The sequence below is a fragment of the Myxine glutinosa genome, chromosome 3 (genome assembly GCF_964187855.1).
Source record: "Myxine glutinosa chromosome 3, kmMyxGlut1.1, whole genome shotgun sequence".
NCBI lineage: Eukaryota > Metazoa > Chordata > Myxini > Myxiniformes > Myxinidae > Myxine > Myxine glutinosa.
Genome location: NC_136263.1, coordinates 82131278 through 82153239, shown reverse-complemented (window position 1 = coordinate 82153239; position 21962 = coordinate 82131278). Strand labels below are relative to the sequence as shown.

General features: G+C 41.6%; 1 protein-coding gene across 2 annotated transcripts in view; it reads right to left on the bottom strand.

Annotated features, from left to right (window-relative positions):
* The window catches only part of LOC137423417 (rab11 family-interacting protein 4), a 70400-nt gene extending 49019 nt beyond the window's left edge, over positions 1-21381 (bottom strand). The window contains exons 1-2 of one of the 2 annotated variants that reach the window (XM_068110561.2): positions 21117-21381; positions 265-602 (exon numbers count right to left, since the gene is read on the bottom strand). In XM_068110561.2, the coding sequence (XP_067966662.2) occupies positions 265-434 (170 nt within the window). In that variant the 5' untranslated portion in view covers positions 435-602; positions 21117-21381. The remainder of the gene's footprint in view (positions 1-264; positions 603-21116) is intronic. The other variant, XM_068110562.2, reaches the window with a different exon arrangement.
* Positions 21382-21962: the final 581 nt, after the last annotated feature.

Here is a 21962-nt window from a genome sequence, read left to right as displayed (position 1 = left end):
CCAAATCAATGCCAAGTTTTAGAAATGACATCAAGAACAATGAATGCAAACTGTAATAACACCAGCTTATTCTCGTGTTTGCATTTTTTAGAATCCCATGCTGAAACTTCATTATCAGTAGTCTCGCAGGATGCGTCACAGAGGAAATTTGCGTAGCAAATCAAGATAAAAGATGACAGACGGTGCATTTATAGCTGGAAATGTTATAAACCACATTTTCCAAAATGGACTGACACGTTTTCCAAGATTATTCTACTCTCTTACTTCTTCTGCCCATTTGGCAGGAGGTGGCTACCAATTTCTGGGAGCACTGCAGTAGTCACATTTTCTGAAATGTCACCAGTCTCGATGGCGCTGTCACCCTCTGGTTCATCGCTAGCAGGCGTCCATGATGCATGTTCATTCTCAATGTTCGATCCCAACTTGGATAACATGCTTGCAGCAGCATCAGTGAGGGCAATACCACGATGGCGCAGAGCGATATTCAAAAAGATGGCGGGAAGGTTTATGTAGAACTATGAGCCTTCTGCAATATGTCTGGAGTCACAGCATTTAGTTTCCATTTTCACATTTGAAAGCAGCAGACCAGAAAAATCCACGACCTGCAGAAAGATATGAAAAAAAATGAGCTTGACAAAACAGCTGGGTTTAAGTAAGAAACAGTCATAATTTTCTTGCATTGAAAATTCTCACCCAAATGCAGAATTTGCCTCATCAGCAAATAAGTTGGGTCACCCAATTAAGATCGGGTCATTTAGACTTTTGCAAAACATTGAGAAGGTATATATTGTTGTGGATATGAGAATGGTTTTTTTGTTGTTGTTGTTGTAGTGTAAATTGTTGTAAAGATCACCCTTTGTAAATGTCATGATCCTTGTAAATACCTCCGTAGTGTAAAGGTCAAAGGGCGTCTCGGTAGTTATTCCATGAAACACCACATTGCAGGACCCGATAAAACCCTTGTTCAGTAGCTTATATCTTATTATGTGTCTTAGGGTAAGGCTGTGTCTCCCATTAATTTAAATACTCCATTGCACCGAGTGAAATAAGAGTAGATCCCCTTTCATTTCATTTCAATGGCCAACTGCATTTTGGGCGGTTTTCTTCAACCACCATTGGCCACGAGGCAGGGTTGGGGAAGAAAGGCGTGTCTCCACCTCGTCATAGAGGGGAGGAGTGAGCCAGCCCCACTCGACCAACCATGAACAAGGGGTTTGGCTTGAGAGGGCGGAGAGAGAACGTTTTGGGGGAGGTTGGAAAAGGTTGAGGGGCGGGGCCTATATAACCCGCCACGGGAAGCTCCCAAAAAGAGACGAGAGATGAGTCCAAGAGATGAGCTTTTAAAGAGATGAGTTCTGAGTCTGAAAAGAGAGGTCCATGACAAGAGCTGAGTTGGTCGTCAGGGGTGGTCAGTGGTTGCGTTGAGTGGTTGCGTTGAGTTGTCGGTGGAGAAAGAGTGGTTGGACCAAGAAAGAGAGAGGAGAGAACCCGTCACACCAGACCCCCCACCAGCGCGTCGGCTCCGACCGTGATCCGACCCGTGATCCGACCCGTGATCCCGCGCACACGACAGGATCGGTGGCATCAGCGCCCGTCGAGGTCCAGCCCGACGTCCCGTGCGGGATCAAGCTCTAGCCAGCTCCGTGCCGTCCTCCCCCTCCAGCCACACACCTCCTTCCAGCCAATCCACTCTGCAATTCCCCGTGTGAGTCGTCTTTGTTTGTTCTGTCCTGGGTAGTAACTAAGTCTGTATAAGCGAGTAATTTTCACTGTGTCACCTGCGTCTCATGTCCCCTGTAAATAATCGTGACTGCTCTTTTTGCTTATGTGTGTAAATAATAATAAATCCCGTTACTCTTCTGTACGTCTTCTTCCTCTTTGCATTCGGTCGCTTTAGAGTTTTCCAGATTGAGTAGCTGTGGCGCGATACGGCCAACGTTGGGTGAATCGGGTTTAGTGGGGAACAGCTGTTCGGCCGCGGTTATACATCCGCTCGGTAAAATAACATCTAATCCGCGGACCGTAACAATATATATAGTTGGAGGTGCCTGCAATATAAAAATCACTCATTCTACCAGTTTGAATAAGGAAAAGGAGTCATTCTGCTGTTTTGTGTCACTGTGTGTACCACAATGAGAATGGAGAAAAGAAAGGTTACACCTTCAGACACAAGGTACGACAGTTTCAACTCGCACCATCCGTCGCCAACTCAATGAAAGGGGGTTCTACGATAGGAGACCCAGGAGGACCCCACTGCTGAGAAAGTCTGACTGGAGGAGCCAAAACACACCTGAACAAGCCAAAATCCTTCTGGGAAAATGTCCTGTGGACAGATGAGGCCAAATTAGAGCTTTTTGGTAAAGCACATCATCTCTATGTTTACAGAAAACAAAATAAAGCCTTCAAATAAAAGAGCACCTTCCAGACAGTCAAACATGGAGGAGGTTTAGTAATGTTTTGGGGTCGCTGTGCTGCCTCTGACACTGGGTGTCTTGAATGTGTGGATGGCATCATTAAATCAGGAGATTACAAAGGTATTTTGGAGCGCAATGTTCAACCCAGTGTCAGAAATCTGGGTCTCCGTCAAAGGTCATGGGTCTTGCAGCAGGACAATGACCCCAAACAAGCTTTAAAAAAGCACCCAATAATGAGTGAGAGGTGTAGGAATCTCGTTCATGGCTATAGGAAGCACTTGACTGCAGTTATTTTGTCCAAAGGCTGCTACCAAATATTACGTCTAGGTTGTCAATAATTTTGTCAATGCCATTTATTTTTATTTTCTGATTTAAAATAATATTTTAAATTCTGAATCAAAAACAAAGGTTCTGTAATATAAACAGTGAAATAAAGAATTGTGGACACCAAATACTGTCAATTTCAACTTATTTTTGAAGAAGTTTGAAAAAAAAAAAAAATGCAAGGGTGCCAATATTTCGGGCCATGACTGTGTGTGTATGTATATATATATATATATATATATATATATATAAATAGTAAAAGGCAGTGTGAGTGTGTGTGTGTGAGTGTGCGAGTGAATGTGTGTGAATGTGTGTGTGAGTGAGTGAGTGTGTGAGTGAATGTGTGAGTGAATGTGTGAGTGTGTGTGTGAGTGTGTGTGTGAGTGTGTGTGAGTGAGTGTGAGTGTGTGAGTGTGTGAGTGTGTCCTCCATAACTCCAAAAACGTGAAACCTAGCAGCCCAAAACTTTGCATGCATACTTCAAGACTTTCAAGGGATTTGACGAATGAAAAATGGGTGTATGCATGTGTAAAACAACCTTTTTGAAAATAATTTAGGAGATGCTCAAAACTAAAACAACAAAAAGCGTCACCAAACTAGCAGTCTGCCATCTTGGTCAGCCCTCTGTCACATCGCTAGGTTCTTAAGCTGCCATTTTGTTTCGGCCTATTGAGATTGTTAACCCACAATAGGGAACATGAGCTGGGTTTAGACCGTCACAAGACAGGTTTCCTGCATCGTAGCTGCAAATACGGGTGGAAAGTTGAAAAAAAATAAGGGTATCCAGAGAAGAATAAGGTAAGTCTTGTGTTTGTAGCACTTATGGTTTTTGATTTATTTATGTTTTAAAATATAGGCGATAGGCCTCGCGCCTAGCCTTTGTCTTGGCTAGACATTAGGCCGTGCAGTTTTCGGTGAATAAAGTCGTCTAAATGAAGGTTTTTGTTGATGTTATGAATATCATTACATGGCTAAGGTTATAAGCTTTTGGATTATGTGAGGATGGGCGATGGATAGCTTATAAACCAGGAATTATGACTTTGTAATGAATTCCTTTAGGGAAAACATGGTTTTTGCTTTGAGCAGCCTCACAGGTTTATTTTAAATCTGTTTTAATTTATGTTTTCAGTTTTGGTAGGGATTTTTTTTTTTAGTGAATTTTATTTAGTGAATACATTTTGACGAACTTACGGCATTTTAAGGATTAAGAAGGGCAATGATGACCATTTCCTTAAATGCTTCGCGTGGCCTCATGGGTTTATTTTAACTCGCATTCTATTTCTGCTTTCGATTTTAGTCGCAAGTCAAGGTTGATAAAGGCCCTGGCAAAACAAATGCAGTGAAAATACAATGAATTTTGAACAACTTATGGCTTTTAACAACAACGTGGAGATTGATGGGTCAGAACATCTTCTCAAATGTTCTTCAGGGCCTCACGGGTTTATTCTAACTCCGGTTTGATTTCTGATTTGGGTCGCTGTTGTGGTTGAACTGTTGACTATAACACATTTGGTGGAAATCCGATAAATTTAGACTAACTTACAAACTCCAAGGATTTAATGTGGGAAATGATGATCATTACAAAGTTAAGTACATCCCACTCCCCTCCCTTCATATTCCCAGCACGAAGCAACTGTGATGCCCGTCAATGCCAGGTACTTTTGCTGGTGTGTATATATATATATATTTGAACACCGTCCCTAATCGATGATATAGTATTGAAAGCTATAGAAGGAAGTTGCAGCTGCTGAAACAAAATTAGAGTGCAGTGTTCAAGATAAGGTATTTTATTTCACAAATTATTTTAATCAATCGTAGTCCATCAAAGACGACCGAGCTCCAAGGTTAATTTACTTTTAAACGACGTACTGTAACTGCAATAATAGCAAAATCAAGAACTCATTTGAGAATAATTAGAAATCCAATTTGGTATTTTAAGGCATTTGAACACAATACACAACACACCTTTCGATGGAGATTGAATCGTCATGAAAAAATAAATAATCTACTGGCCAAAGATTCGGCACGCTGTACAGCATAGGTTAATAATTTTGCCCTTGCATCCTTACTCAGACAAAAAGAAAACAGTAAAGAATCACATTCAATAATCACTTACTAATCACTTTTTTTTTTGTTTTTTTTTTCTTCTTTTTTTTTTCTTTTCTTTTTTTTTTTTTTCTTTTTTCTTTTTTTTTATTTATTTTTTTTTCTTTTTTTCTTTTTTTTCTTTTTTTTTTTAACAGCCTCGGTGGGGCAATGGTTAGAACATCCTCCCCGAGTCTGAAAGGTCGACGGCCTAAACAGCCAGCCCAGTCATAAGAAAGACTAAAAACGGTAGTTCTGCTTCCTTGCTTGATGCTCAGCATTTGTAAAATGATAGAGAATGGACAAACAACTCTAAGTTGGTAATAATAGTGCAGGCTTTGATGGCCTCCTGCCACGTCAAGATTACTTGCAAGGAAACTCGTATTATCATTACTCTTATTATCAAGATAAACCTGAGAAAAGGTGGTGGCCACAAGCAAGAAAACAAATTGCATCACAAAGTGAGAAGGGAAAGGAAGGAAATGACGAGGTTCTGTTTTCAGTCTTTGCCAATATAAATTACAACGAGCAATGGAACAATGAACAACACCTTCTGGCTTTGCAAAATAAATAATAAAGCTGACTGATATGATAAGATCAGCTGATACATAGAAAACAAGGAAATACACCTCTTGCTGCCAATTGAACCCCTGTTCTCTGCATTTCTCTGGCTCTCCCACATTTCGATAAATAAATAAAAAACTTTTAATTCCTGGTTTACCTTCTTTTGATTAGATAAGGATTTTGCTTCACCTTTTGAGTGTCACAGCATTGCTGCAGACAATATCTCTCCCACCGGTACCAGCAAGCTGCCTTATTTGCTTGCTCGTGCATTTCATTTGAAATGCAACTCGGTGCAGGCTTTGTTCTTCGTCAATATAAAGCAATAGTAAAGCAAAGGCTGAGACAATCCGTTTGATTCTAATAATCCAAGACTAAGCGCACACACAACTCCCTTATATAATCACCTGGTTATCCACTGCATACATGGCAAAACTCAAGAGGAGATCCCCACAAGGCATTGCAAAGAGCCACTGGCAAAAAGAAGCAGCGTGTAAAAGGTCACATAGACTTGTAAAATAATATATCAGCAAAGGCACCAATTAAAGAAAGGAAGAAATACCAAGGGAGCCAATTTGGAAGTTTGGGGTTACAGTTTCAATCAACTTTTTTTTGAAGAGCAGGAGACATCCCTGCAAATGTCTCCTGCTGATCTTTCTCTGCTCTAATTGGTTCAGCCTCCTTTCTGGACATGCACTCTGCTCATTCCGTGCCTTGTCCTCTCCACGTTTTTGCAGGGCTCCCACGGTCCACCATCAACCCCCCTTCGGGTGAAACTACCTAAATCCAGGATCACTGCTCGTCTCGACTCATTTGTTCTTCGTTTTCCCCATCTGTGGAGCAAATTCCCTTATTCTCTTCGATCTCATTCTTCCCTCCAAGTCTGAAAGACAGCTGTTCACCACCATCTCAGAGGATCCCCCATTCAGATCACCATGATGTTTTCTACACTCATTAACCATCTCCCAACCCTCCCTCTTTCCAAATTTCCAGTTTTTCTTTCCTGAGAGTTTGCTTCTGTATCCAGTTTGTCCACCTCATGCATCGTCCCCTACCTCCAATTCATACCCACACCCTTTATTTGTCTTAGCCTCTATTTTATCCTTCGGCATTTTTGTTGCCGTTTCACTCTATTCTCTGCTGTTCCTTTTGCTGTGTGGTGTCCTGATCTGTTCAGTTCTCTAGCTTTTCCACGAGCCTTGACATTGTATACAAAAAAAAAAAAAAAAAACTTGCACAGATGAGGTCCATAAACACCATTCCTTCATCCACAAGGCTGATTAGAACAATATATGACAGCAGTTCATGTGTGACATGGACTTGATATTGTACAATGAAATTGTAGTTCAATGCTGAAATTTTATGCAAATAAATTCACACTGAGCAACTTATAGAATATACAAGAAGTGACATATCAACAATGGGTCAATAATCCAGGGTAAAACCAAGTTAGCAGCCAAGTCAAATCATTCAATTCCATGGAGCAGAGGTGCATCATTACATTTCTTTTGAAGGAGAACATCAAACTGGCTGAAATTCACACTCCAGTGTTTGCACAATTTAGTCATACAAAATTTTCACGTAGTTGTGCGTTTCAATAAGTCTGAAATGGCTTCAAGATGGCCATTTACCTCCTCTTGTCACCCCACCCCGCTACCAATTGTGATCTTTACCGCCCGCCCCACCTTCCTCTCCATCTTTTTTTCTTCCCAGGTTTTTCCCCCTTCTTGCCGTGGTTACGTTTGGATCAAGCTTGTTAACTCCCGTGTCCTCTCCCTCTTCGTTTGTTCTCATTCTTCTCCCACGTCCCTTTGTCTTGCCCATCACCCCTGATGTTGGTGACCTCCCCTCCCCACCCCCCCACCCTCCCCCGCCCCACTTTCACTTCTGTCTGTTGTGTGTTCTTGCTCTTACAACATTACACGAGCCTAGATTTTGTATGCAAAAAAAAAAACAAGCGTTACGCCTAGGTCCCTCGTCGGTGAAGTGATGCGAGTTGACAAAGTGGAAGATGCAAGGCGGCCATCTTGGATTTTGACGTGGAGACCCAATTTTCAATAGCGTTCTTCCTTATGCATAGATACACCCACACACCAGATTAGAAGTTGGTACTTCGCTTATTTTTCAGGATATTTCGCTCACAAGGTTCAGACATATATATGACGGCGGCCATCTTGGATTTTGACGTGGGGACCCAATTTTCAATAGCGTTCTTCCTTATGCGTAGATACACCCACACACCACATTAGAAGTTGGTACTTCGCTTATTTTTCAAGATATTCTGCTCACAAGGTTCAGACATATATATGACGGCGGCCATCTTGGATTTTGACGTGGGGACCCAATTTTCAATAGCGTTCTTCCTTATGCATAGATACACCCACACACCACATTAGAAGTTGGTACTTTGCTTATTTTTCAGGATATTTCGCTCACAAGGTTCAGACATATTTATGGTGGCGGCCATCTTGGCGTTTGACGCGGCGACACAATTTTCAATGGCGTTCTTCCGTATGCCTCGATATACCCACACACCGGATTAGACGTTAGTAGTTCATTTATTTTTCAAGATATCGTGCTCACAAGGTTTAGATATGGTGACAGCCATCTTGGATTTTGACGTGGCGACCTAATTTTCAATGGGGTTCTTCCATATGCTGAGTTGCACCCACACACCAAATTAGAATTCGCACGCACGGACGGACGCACACACGGACGGAGGGGAAAACCATAGTCCCCCTTTCGCTCCGCGGTGCGACGGGGGACAAAAAAAGAAGAAGATGTAAGCAAGTTGAAAGACCGAATTTCAAACAAAGACCGAATCAAAGACCGAAAGACAAAGACCGAAAGACAAAGACCGAATTTGTGAATGATCTTGTACATTCTCACATGCAGCCAACCACTCTGAATCAGAAAATCACCGTGGTACTAAACATTAAATTGCAGAAGATTTGAACATCAGTGTTGGCAGTGTGGGAAAATAAAAATCATTCCTTTGCACTTGAAATTAAATATTGGCAATGCATGGTATATTATACCAAAGGACCTCATGTTTCACTAAAAAGGCAAAGCACACAGCCAAATTGAACCAGGGTGCCTGGAATGCTACCAGGAAGGAGGGCTATTGTTTCTTGAAAATTGTGACATGTTATGAGAGCTGGCTCCATTATTTCACAGCAGAGACAAAAAAAGTAAACTAAAAACCAAACCAGCATGACATTCTTGATCCACACAACAACAACAACTACAACAAAGGTTCAAGGTTCAGCCATGAGCCAGAAAAGCTTTTGGCAACATCTTCAGGAGCTTAACTGCTTTATGTCGAATTTGATATGTGACAACCATTAATGCATCGTACGACAATGAACTTGTTACATAACAAAGTGAGACAAGCAATAAGCAAAGAATGACAAAGAATGACATGCTCAAAAAGAATGATGACAAAGTGAGGATTTACTACAATGGCCTCAGTCACATGACAAATGTAACGACTACTGCTGTCGTGGAGATGGGTTTGGAAGTCGACTTTCGATTTTGACCTCTCCGGACCACTCACAGAACATCTGGGTGGCATCAGGTTTACAAATAATGGAGACGTCAGAAAAATTGATTATGTCAAACCATGCGTCATGAAATAGCCGAGAGATTTTGTGGTATATAGCATTAAGGTATTACCACTTCACTGGGGCAAGTAGGTACATGTATCAGGGTAATACCTTGAGAAATTGGTGAGGTTTCATCAACTTCCACTTACTCGTACATTTTACAAAAAAATAAAAAGTTCACATCAGCCTCGAATTCCCTTCATATTCGAGTCATTATTTTATTGTTGGATGGAAAGCAGGTGATGGTGTTCAGAGAGATACCGAAGGGAATGTTACAAATCGGCTAACTTTTTAGCATTAATATCTCACAATCACTCATTTGCCCATAGGAACAATGTCTGAAAGGATTTTTTCAATGCTGTATTGACAAACCTTATGCAAAATATCAACAGGTGACGGGTTTCCCCAAAAATTGCCAAATGATGAAAACATGCCAAATGATGACAGTCCTCAAAGGGCCCAAGGTGAAGAATAAAAATAGCTAAAAAAAAACAAAAAAACAATGTGTTGAATGTGAGACAGAGCCATCAACATTCCATGAAGAGGAATTGCTTGGATAAGATACAGGCGAAGAGTATTATTTGACCTATTGGATCATTTTGCTAAACTCAGTGACTGCGATCACAGGCCATACACGTCACAATGCCCATGGGAGAAAAACTAGCCTATCGATGTGGTCCGAAGCTTGTTCCATCACCCTATAGGCGGATATGTTATCGTTAGGTCAGGAGACACGAAGAACACAAACAGGCACAAACATATCCTGTGTATAGAGACACCACTATGTCTGTTACATAGTTTTTGTTAAATGCATACAGTAATCGTTTATGATATTAGGTCGTGTTGTTTAACAGATAAGTTTTCATTTCTTCCTCACTTGGTCAGCAACCACTTTTCTCCCCCAACAACTAACAAGTCATCTTTCATGTCCACACACGTACAGGTGGGACTCTGGCGTCTTGTATAGATTTGATAATTTACATGCCTCTTAATTCGGGTTGTGTTGAGGCAAGTGAATGTGGCAAGGAAGGAGGGCCTGCATTGGACATACAAGTCATGTTCCACGGCACACTCAGGTAAGGGGATTTGGGGTGAAAGTTCTGGCACTTGCTTTTGTAACACGCAGAAAGCCATAACCCTCAGATGAGATGGAAAAATGCTCCGACTAAAGTAAACATTCAATACAACTCCGGCACCAAAATTGCAATGTCCATTTCCCACAATCTTGTATTTTGGTCAGGAATAGTCACCCCAACATCCTATCTTCTGAATAAATTACGTACTCGATCATGCCTAACATGTACAAGTAAACCAAGGAATTGGAAAATACTAAATTAGTGCTTTTGAGCAAATTTCATAATCATCATCAAGACACTACATTTCCCACTTCAAATCTTCCAACTTCCTTATCCCACCTCACCGGTGCAAGTCGCCAAATCATCGAATATCTATTGCCAAATAAAACTGCGTTCCCAAATAGATTCCGATGCTTTGAGACTTTTGGAGTCGCTACACACTTTTACATGCAGCAAGTGAATACGGTTACTCTACAATATCAGAACAACCTACAGCAAGCACTTAGCTTGGCTTTTCTTTTTTTCTTTTTTTGTATACTGAATCGAGGCTCGTGAAAGAGCTAACATTTACTTCACAAACAAATCAACCAGACAAACAAAATATATAAAAAGAGGGAGCGGAAAACAAGATGGGGAGAGAAAGGGAAGCACACAAACACAACATTTGAGAGCAGGGAGATGTGTGGAAGGGAGGGGGCTTGGGGGGGGGAGGCGTGGGAAGGGGGGGGGGAGAAGTACAAAACACAAGGACACCAAGGACTTCCAGGACAGAAGTTGGTATTTCAAAAAAATGGAATTGGGGTGAAATTAGTGGGGGTAGAAAAGATTAAGGTTTTGGATGGGGGAAGATAAGAGATGGTGGTGAACAGCTGTTTTAAAGACCTGGAGGGTGGAGTGGGATTGAAGAGAGTGAGGGAGTTTGTTCCAGAGGCGGGAGAAAAGAGGAATGAAGGAGTGAAGGTGAGCAGAGAGTCTTGATTTTGGCAGTTTGACCATAAGTGACCATAATTGACCATTGACCATGGCAGCTTTAAGATTACAAAACAGTTTTTGTAAAACTATCATTCCAATTAGCATTTTGGTGAATACAATCGGCTCCACTTAATCAGGTATAAGACAGTCAATAAATCCTGGTGAGTTTACATCACCAATCTTGCTTGCTCACTCGGCTCAAGTGTTAGATGGGAACGGAATGGGTTTGCCTGAGGGTACACACTACACAGGTATGCAAAGACAGAGGCAAACAACATATCTTATCTTACACCTCTTGCCAACACCCACGATACTTGCAAAACCCAACCCCTCCCCTTCCCAAAAGGTTGCCATTGATCCATCAAATTGTGAATTTAATTAATGTTAAAATTCACGATCTTCATCAAAGCTCGGGTCAATAGGATGAAAAGTGATGATTTTTCAGATGAAAATTGATGATTTTCGAAGTTTGACCTGGAGTTGACCTTTGACGTTTTGACCTCAAAATTAGTTGGTTTTCCAATTTAATGACTCGATATACAATCGCTGTTCAATTTTCAAGTCAATTGTATGAAAAATGGTGATTTTAGAAGCTTGACCTCCAGATGACAATCGACCTCAAAATCAATAGGCTTCTCAATTGTGACGACCTCTACAGCTTGGTGAAGGTTCATGACGATCGGTTTAGAATTGTGACCTGTAAACGAGTGACAAACAAACAGACAAGAAGACGTCATGCAGACCACAATACGGACGATGCCCAAACTGGCTTGAGAGGCCAGCTTAGAAATGTGGTTTTCCCAAGAAAGATCATGTCAGATATTGAGACCCAAAAGCTTGAGTGACAGAACTTCTTGGAGAGGATTGTTGAGAAAGTAGATGGGAGGGTTTTCCAGTCGGTCTTTTCGGAGAGATCTAGTTAAGAGTGTGACATTTGTCAGGATTGAAAGACATGTTCCACATGTTTGACCAGTTTGTGATTTCACTGAAATTAGATTTGTATCACTGAAAGATACCTGCCTTTTTCAACATCTCAACATTACAACTCCATTATTAACCTCCACATCGAGCAGGACCACTGCATTCTTCATATATAGCACCAGAAACCCATTTACTTCACATCATCGCCATTACCATGATGATGGTAGCAAACATTGCAGGCAACGTCGGTAGGGGACACCTGTGCCCCATTTTCATACAAAGCTGCCATGGCAGCAAAGCTTTACCAGGAACATGCAAGTCGTGCATCATGGAACCCTGGATATGTCCTCTATCGTACAGTACACCCAATTGTATCACTTGCGAAATAACAAATGGCGAGTGGTTAAAATTTAACCTGGACTTGTTTATAAAAGCAGTCATGCATGCCAATTAATCTTTGAGAGAATTTGTCTTATAAATCCAAATGTTGGCAACCAATACCCTTAGCTGCCACGTCTATCCTGCCTTAGTGCATGTACTGAAAAAAAATCAAGATGGCAGCAACTGAGATTAAGAGGATGGGACTGAATAATTATGACATTTCTGATCAGCTAAAGCTTCAACCCAGTTTAATTACAGACAATTACAGACAATTGGCTGCACAGTTTAGTGATAATTACCTGCGTTATTGCATGTCAAGGAAAACTGTATTAAAGGGTGCATCGAGCAGCACTCTTCGTATAATATACTAGCAGGGGTAGCCGGCGTTGCCCATTTCTGTTCTTATCCTGTTGGCATTTTGAAGAAATCAATTTTTTTTTTCCTTCTATTTTTTTGTGGGGTCTAAAACACTTTTCCACACTAAGGACTTGGGTCGGGAATCATTTGATATTATCTTTAACATAGCTAAAAGGCTTAAGAACTAAAATACAATAAAATAAAATCAAAATCAAAATTTTAGCTCACCTGGAACATAGTTCCAGGGAGCTTATGCAATGGCGCGTCGTTCGTCAATTCGTAAACACTTACAACCTATTCTCCGAAACCGCTGATGGGATTGTGACCAAACTTGGCACAAATGATATTTGGTATGTTGTGACAAGTTTGTTCACAGCATTAAGAGAATCGAAGTCTACAGGGATATATGGTGGGGGGGGGGGGGGGGGTCAAAGTGGGCCCAGGTTTGACCCTCCCCCCCCCCCCCTCCCCAAATAAGTATTTGCTTTCTTCTCAGAAACTACACATACAATTCCGATGAAACTTGACCACAATGTACCGTTCATCACCCGTGATGTACCAAGGTTTGTTCCTGACATTAAAAAATAAATTAATAATAATTAAAAAAACTGAGGTCTAAGGCAGTCTATGGGGGGGGGGGGCGGGTGGGTTTGCCCCCCCAAATAGGAATTTGCTTTTTTCTTAGAAACTACACACAATTTTGATGAAACTTCACCACAACCTTCAACACCCATGGTGTACCAAAGTTTGATCATGGCATTAGAAAAATTGGGGTCTGAAGAGTTATATGGGGTGGGGAGGGGTGGTTGCCCCCACCCCCCCCCCCCCCAAAGTTTTTTTTTTTGTTTGCTTGTTTATGGTCTTATAATTACGTAGTATGATTGTACATGCTACCCTGTCTTCTAGAAACCATTTTAATTGGTTTAAAATACCTTTAGTCAGTGCAGTATACTGCTTTATTCTACCAGGTGAATCCCAGGGGTATTTACCTATTTTTCAAAAACATTTTTTGCCTAAAACACTCCCCGACACTAACTGATGGACTCAAAGTTTGACAAAGATTCGTTTGGCCATATCTGAGGGAAAATGGCAACACGACACATATATACACACACAGGGCTCCTATAGTGCAGATATCACAATGTTTTAACGAACGAGATGAGGAAGAACCATGGTCTTGCCCTTGTTGTGTATACATTTAAAGTAGCTCTAGATACTGAAAACTCACTGATAGAAGAGGTGCGTTGCCAAAACTAAATACTATAAGAAGTAAAGCGGTTTATTAAATGTAAATACAAGCGTACACAAGTATTAAAAAAGATCCAGGTCAAATTTGAACAACCTTTGTATTCAGAGGTCAGTCAGTGATTTGGTAATACAGTAGTTTATAGCATGATGTTGTTGGTGAGGATAAAGACATAAAAGTGGAGAGCTTATCTTCTTGAAATGAATGCTGTTGCCACCAAATCAAACAACCTGTTAAAAGAAAAGACAAAGACCAAAAAAGAAAGAAATAAATATAAAGGAAACTTAAATCGGCGATAGTTATAACCATTTTTTCCCACAACTCGTGGATTAAAATAAATAAGTAAATAAATAAAATAAAAAATTAAAAAAAAACTGAGGAAGGGGGTCCTTTAAAATCTGCCACTTCTTCTAAAAGTGTCAATCAATTTACTAGATAGTGCCATTGCTGATACAAATAAAAAACATTTACCTTACTGAAGCAAATTAATGCAAGACTAAGGTAAAAAATAAAGATAAGAATCAAAGCAGGAAGCTTTCAAATACTGGGTGCGAATTTGAGGTGGCTGGCCAAGTGAAGTTATTTATGGGTCACCATGTGCTGAAGTAGTAAATAAGGACCCCCAAAAAATAAGCACATTTCGTCTGTACATGGCATCTGTTATCACTCGAAATCTGAATGAGCTCAACAGCTGTGAAAACACTACAGGAGCTTTGAATCAATTGCGGCCTCAGCACAGTTAGAACTACTCAACCCAATCACCAGTGATCCTCAAAAGAGCAGGCCAACAATCGGAGTGCTTCACACACAGCACGTATATGATCACGACATCGTAATCAAATATACGGTTGATATACACACACACACACACACAAATATATATATATATATATATACATATACATATACAGGAGGAGCGTGTACACCAGTCACATGCACGATAAAGATATTCGTCCTCATCAATGTACCTCAACATAAATTACAAAGACATTAGAAGACAATGGACAACTACATACAAGATTGCTCCATCTCTAGTGTTTTGCCCAAAGACAGGTTCAATGCTGCCAAAGTATCATGGAAAGGATTATACTAGGTGGGTTGCTTTTGCCCCAGCCATCATTAGGGCTTGAGTTTTGCAATTTGGTTGATGTTCCCACCACAACTCACCTACTCTGTTGAAAGAAACCAAAGGATTATTTAAAGTCCACCTGTAATCAGTGGTAGTGCGCGAGTGTCCACCTTGATATCCATTGCAAGTACGGCACACTTTGTGACATCAACACCCTGCTGGTGAAACACAAATCTGACAGTTTATACCAGGATGGAGAAATGAACCCAGACTAGACAGCTCAAAGTTAAGTATGCTACTTCTGCTGCATCCTTTCAGATCTCAACATAATATATGGGATTTGTACTCCCAAAGATAGAATTTTGGACTCCCAAAATCAAGACTCTCTGCTCACCTTCACTCTTTCATTCCTCTTTTCTCCCACATCTGGAACAAACTCCCCCACTCCCTTCAATCCCACTCCTCCCTCCAGGTCTTTAAAACAGCTGTTCACCACCATCTCTTATCTTCCCCCATCCAAAACCTTGATCTTTTCTACCCCCGTTAATTCACCCCAGATCCACTTTTTTGAAATACCGACTTCTTTCCTGGAAGTCCGAGCAGTGTCCATGTGTTTTTTTTTTTACCTCTCCCACCCCCCGTCCCCCCCCCCCTTCCAATGCCTCCTCCCCCCCAAAGATCTCCCGATGTCCCTGCTCTTCAGCTCCCTTTATCATGTTTTATGTTTTATGTGTGTTTGTCTTTTTGTGATCAATGTTAGCTCTTACACGAGCCTCGACCTTGCATACAAAAAAAAAAAAAAAAAAAAAAACCCTTGATTGTTGATCAGCAGATAGAGTTAGTTAAATGAAAACATATTCATGTGTTCATGTGATATGTGATAGCTTACATGTGATAGCTTACAAATGTTTTCCCCTTAAGTGTCACACAAATAAGTTAACTACACAGTAACCACAATGCTGTAAAGAACACGTCTTGTGGGGTCGTGTACAATATTTGTTCTTGACAAGACAGCCTACATACATACACTATCTGTCAAGAGATTTAGAACACCTCAATTTTTCCAGTTTTTTATTGAAATTTACGCAGTTTAATGTCCAGTGAATAACCTGAAATGGTACAAAGGTAAGCAGAAAAACTGCTCGAGGTAAAAAAAAAAAAAAGTTTAGGTTAGCAAAAACGGGAAAATAATGTAAATTGCACAGTTATATTGTAAAAAAAAAAAAAGGCCTTCTTCAGGGAACAGGTAATGGGTTAACAACTTAGTTGTTCTGCAGCAATGTAAGTAAATTAAGCCTTGAAACTTGATGCAAACAATTCTTACAGGTGTCCCAACCTCTGCTGATTACTTGATAGCAAACCCCCTGTCTGTATAAAAGCAATATTGGAACAGACTGTTATTACACCCTCTGAAGCATTATTTGGATAATATTGCACTGCAGGAAGTAGTATATTGGAAACTGAAGGAAACTGACAGGAAGAGGTCTGGCAGACCCAAAGCCACAACAGAATCAGAAGACAAGTTTCTGAGAGTCAACAGCTTGTGTGATAGGCGGCTCACAGGACAACAGCTTCAAGCACAGCTTAGCACTGGTGGAAGTAAGCAAGTCTCCGTTACAACTGTGAAGAGAAGACTTTGAGCTGCAGGTTTGACAGGTCGAGTGGCAGTAAGAAAACCATTGCTGAGATGGCAAAATAAGAAAGAGGTTTGCCTGGGGCATAAAGCACCGCCAGTGGACTATTGAAGACTGGAAGAAGGTCTTATGAACCGATTAATCAAAATTTGAAATCTTTGGTTCATCATGCAGGGTTTTTCTACACCGTCGAGTAGGCGAAAGGATGGTTCCTCAATGTGACACCAACTGTCAAACATGGAGAAGGAAGCGTGATGGTCTGGGGCTCTTTTGCTGGATCCAGAGTCGGCGACTTGCACAGAGTGACTGGCACCCTGAACCAAAAGGGCTACCACAGCATTTTGCAGCACCATGCAATACCCTCTGGTATACGCCTAGTTGGTCAGGGGTTCTCCTACAGCAAGATAATGACCCGAAACACACTTCCAGGCTATGTAAAAACTACCTTCGAGGAAAAGAACAAGACGGGAGGCTCAAATCATGGAATGGCCAGCACAGTCTCCACACTTAAACCCCATCGAGCTGGTTTGGGATGAACTGGACAGAAGGGTGAAAGCAATGCAACCTACAAGTGCAACACATTTGTGGGAACTTCTGCAACAGTGTTGGGAAGAACTTCCCGAAGAATATTTGATTTGCATTGTAGAAAGAATGCCACGAGTGTGTTCGGCGGTTATATCTGCAAAAGGTGGCGACTTTGCCGAGTCAAAAACTTAAATTCAATTTTGTTAAACAAAATGATTCTATGATTTCTTTTTCATCTCCAATTGTTTATTTGTTCTATGCTTAATTTCAGAGTACATTGAGACATTAAAACTGCGTAAATTTCAATAAAAACTGGAAAAATTGAGGTGTTCTAAAACTTTTGACCGGTAGTGTACATACATTGGCAGAATGACAGCCTCAACAACTTTTATTAGACTTCTCCACCACATGAACTGACAGAAGTTAAACAACACCCCGTTTACCTTTACCCATTGACCAATGCCATGCATGGCCTTCACCCATTTACTAAAGGCTCAGAGCCTCCGTCAGGCATCCACAGTCGCAGGGGGCCACCCACATCAGCTAAAGCATCTTTAAAATCCGGTTGTGCAACATAAAAATCTTTAAAATGATGTTTGCAGGGCTTTATCCTGCAATATGAGCTTTGCGCCCCCCGCCCCCCCTCCCGTGAGGTTTGCAGGAAGCTACCCACATACCCAGCAGATACTCTGCATAGGCCGAGATACTTGACACGTCTGATTTTTCCAGGGGACGCCACGAATTGTATACAACACGTTGTGGGATGGCACACAGTGATCGAGTTTGACCCACAAGAGCAAACACATTTTGTGCAACAATTCGGGTAAAATTTGGATGATGTACCCAATCCAGTGCAATGTCTACACTCGTTTCCAAAGCAAAGGATCGGTGCTCGGCTTTCAGAAGAGAATGCACCGAGTGCTTAACCATCGTCTTTCCTGGCATTAGTTGTCAGGGCAGGAATTCAGAATGGGTGCCGGCACACAATGGCCTACTCTTGTGAAATGTCTTCAACATCTGACAGTAAACGCCAGCAGAAGGGACCGCGACTTAATGGCGAATTCATTGGTGCAACGGCCTTGCCTGTGAAAAACAACAGACAGCTTTATAGTCCGGTCAAAAATCGTATCCAGACTACAGCCCCCGAAGGCAATAAGCTACTAGTCCGAGTTATCCTGTCAACGAACGGACAATGAATGCCAACCTTAAAATGTCAACAAGCATCTATATAAACCAGATGGCTTTAAGAGTTCAGTTTTGTCGCTGGCATACCAATACAGCTGTCCGATAAATACTTCTCTTTCAGCTAAAAGACAAAAAAAAAAAAAAAAAGAAAAAAAAAGGGAGGTCAACAGGTCATGCTTACTTAAAATGTCAACAAGCATCTATATAAACCAGATGGCTTTAAGAGTTCAGTTTTGTCGCTGGCATACCAATACAGCTGTCCGATAAATACTTCTCTTTCAGCTAAAAGACAAAAAAAAAAAAAAAGGGAGGTCAACAGGTCATGCTTACTTAAATACGAGCAAGGAACTTTAAAAGAAGCCTGAAACTCAGCATTGAGTCAGCAATCCTCACATTGCATCCAGAACTCTGTTAAGGCTGTTAAAGAATCCAGGCTTACACAGCAAATCTGATAGTAAAGTGGACATGCAACAACAGCTACGTAAACACAGATGTACCATGCTGGGGATGGTAAAACAATCAGCCAAAGTCCGATAGCAAATCCATTGTACAAGTAAATTGGCGCATCCCATCGTAATACATCTCAAGCCTACTTACCCACGTGGGGCAAAAAAATGTTACGAAAACAAGATACAGGAATGCAGGACAACCCACCTCCCTCACACACATTTTTCAAGTAAAGTTCAACGAGACACGCACACACCATATTATACATTATTATACATCATCCGCTACACAGAGCATATGTTCTGCCGAAGCACTTTCTTGGCTATGGTTAGATTCCTGGAGGGGTCAGCACTCCACTATAACGATTCTTGACTGAGGGTGCAGGAATATATATATTTTTTTTTTTTTAACGATTTTGACCAGGGAGCCAGCGAACACTCGCGTAGGACATCGTATGACCTTTAAGGTCCACCAAATAATGCTCGACAGATGGGACGCCCAATTTAACATCCATCTAAGGGCCGGAGCACTAGCCCTGCCTGCGAGACACCTTGGAGCTGGGTCATTATTTGAACCCAGGCTAGACATGACAGAAGTAAGTGTGCATACCTCTACACTTTCCAACACGAGAATTACATATTTATTTATTTTTTCAACCAAGTGCTTTTCGTAAGTACTTTGTTCAAAAATGAAAAGAAACTTTGGCACATATTGGACGATTGTGACTATCACGGGTGTAGACCATTCCGAATGTCCCTTGTGATTCGAAAGATGTGATTCGAGTTTGGAGGTCTCGTTAAAAACCTTCATAACAACCTATGTAATGCACACGTCACCATTTAATGTGCTGGTTGTCTTATAGCTCTGGATATGGTGGTGGTTGAGCACAGTCTTTGCAGAGCATCGACAAACTCGCGGCAAGTCGTGAAGGTTTCCAGGCCAACGAGAACCAGTCCTGGACAGGTCACCATTTCGTCTCATGGAACTCATACAGCCAACACCACCCACCTTGAGCATCCATAGTATACCGAAGCACACAGGTAAAGGTCATTTACAATGCAGCAAAGGCTTCAACCCACTCAACCACAAAGGTGCTCAAAGACGACCATGAGATATTAGGAAACAACAGCGATGAACGTGAAGGTGCAGCATGTGGGACTTGAACCAGAGGCCACAACCAAACAGGACTGCCACCGATATCATCATTGGCCCGGATGTTGAACGGTGTTCCAATGAGTAAAACTTCCTATTACAAGTTGTACTCCACAGTGTACACTCAAAACATCGTTTCCTCTGCATCAGCAGCTTCGCACCAGTCACCACGGGATATATCAAATAGAAAACAAGTGCATGGTAATAACAAGCATCATCACGCTCAATTTAAACAGGTTTAAAAAATGAAGGCACCGCCAAAGTGCACAGCTGTCTAGCAGGCAAGACCCACTGGTCCGATGTGTGTTTTTCTCGTCTTTTGTGCCTTACCTTTTGAATACGAAACTAAACCATTCCAGGTACAGGTAGAACCGGTATTTTGCCATTACAAATTACATCATCTTTCAATTCAGACTCGTAGCTTGGGAGGCTGGTTCGGACGACCCAACAACCTAGATCTTCGTCACGTGGATAGAAATTAATGTCAGTAGTTGTAGTAGTAGCTGATGCTGATGTTCTTGTTGTTGCTACTGCTATCGTTGTTTTTGTTGCTGCTATTGTTGTTGTTGTTGTTGTTGCTATTGTTGTTGTTATTGATTACCTGGCGAGTTGGCATATCAATCTGTCTCGACCCACAGGGTTACCTTACCAATGCACCTTGGAGTATTGGACGATCCCCTGCCCTTTTGTAAACGCATACAAGTACCGGTACCTGGCTTTATATGTACCAGAAAAGCACAGATACACGCAAACAAAAACACACCCTAAACCCCACTCGTTTTGAATAAAAACTTCAAGAAAAATAAACAAAACACCAATGGGGTGCGCAATGCCCTGTTAGAGTACCTTCCGTGTGCGCAATGCCCTTTTAGAGTGCCTTCGGTGTGCGCAATGCCCTAAGTACCTTCTGCCCGCAAGGGAGGCTCGGAGAACACGGCCATGACATACAGTACCGGGATTGCGTAACCAGGGAGGACTCGGTGACCGGCTGTCTCCCCAAGCCAAACTACAACTACAAACAAAAAAGGGACGAGCCGGGCACCGTCACGTCCCCTACCCACGTTCAAAGACAACTTTAGAAGTTTCTCGGCGCTTCGCAGGACCGACGGATATAAATCTACACGCACCGTCGCTTCGTAGGCTACATCCACTCTGGACCTACCGGGAAGCCAACGAGAGCACGATATGGTAGACAGGAGATCACCACGAAGCAGCAAAGGCGAAGTGTCGTCCCATCAGACCACGCGACGATGTTACGAGACGGACGGGACGGTGAACCGAAGCCACGCCTATTTCTTGACACTGAGCAGGATTCACCTGGTCGCGTCACGAGCGCAGGGCGGGGTTCGGGACTCAACACGCACACGTGACACAACTGCAGAAACGACTCGCTTCTTGCACCCACATCGACCGGTGTGCACTTCTGCGGCGATGACGGAATCAGTCAAATAAAAAGGGCCGTTAAACTGAGGGTCCAAGTGAGTGCTGCATCCTGGAGAACGCAGTCCCAAGTTCCCTGCTTATTGTGAACTGCTTTAACATAAACTGCAGGTGTGAGCAAGCTCCTGGATATATATGTATATGTATATGTAAATATATATATATATATATATATATATATATATATATATATATATATATATATATATATATATATATATATATATATATATATATATATATATATATATATACACATATTGTTGTGGATTTGAGAATCCTGTGTTGGTAAATATGACCCTAGTGTAATGATTCCTTGTAAATACCTCCGTTTTGTGTGTAAAGGTCAAAGGTCGTCCCCTTAGTTAATCCATCGCATGCACGTAGAGAATCATATACCCTTCTAAATAGTTATTTCTTATTCTATGTTAGTATAAGGCTCTGTCTCCCATTAATTGACACTGCATTGCACCGAGTTGAAATAAGATAGATCCCCTCTTTCAAATTCCCTCAAAGCCTCCCTTTCCAACGGCATTTATTGCCAAAACCTCCATTTCCAACTGCGTCA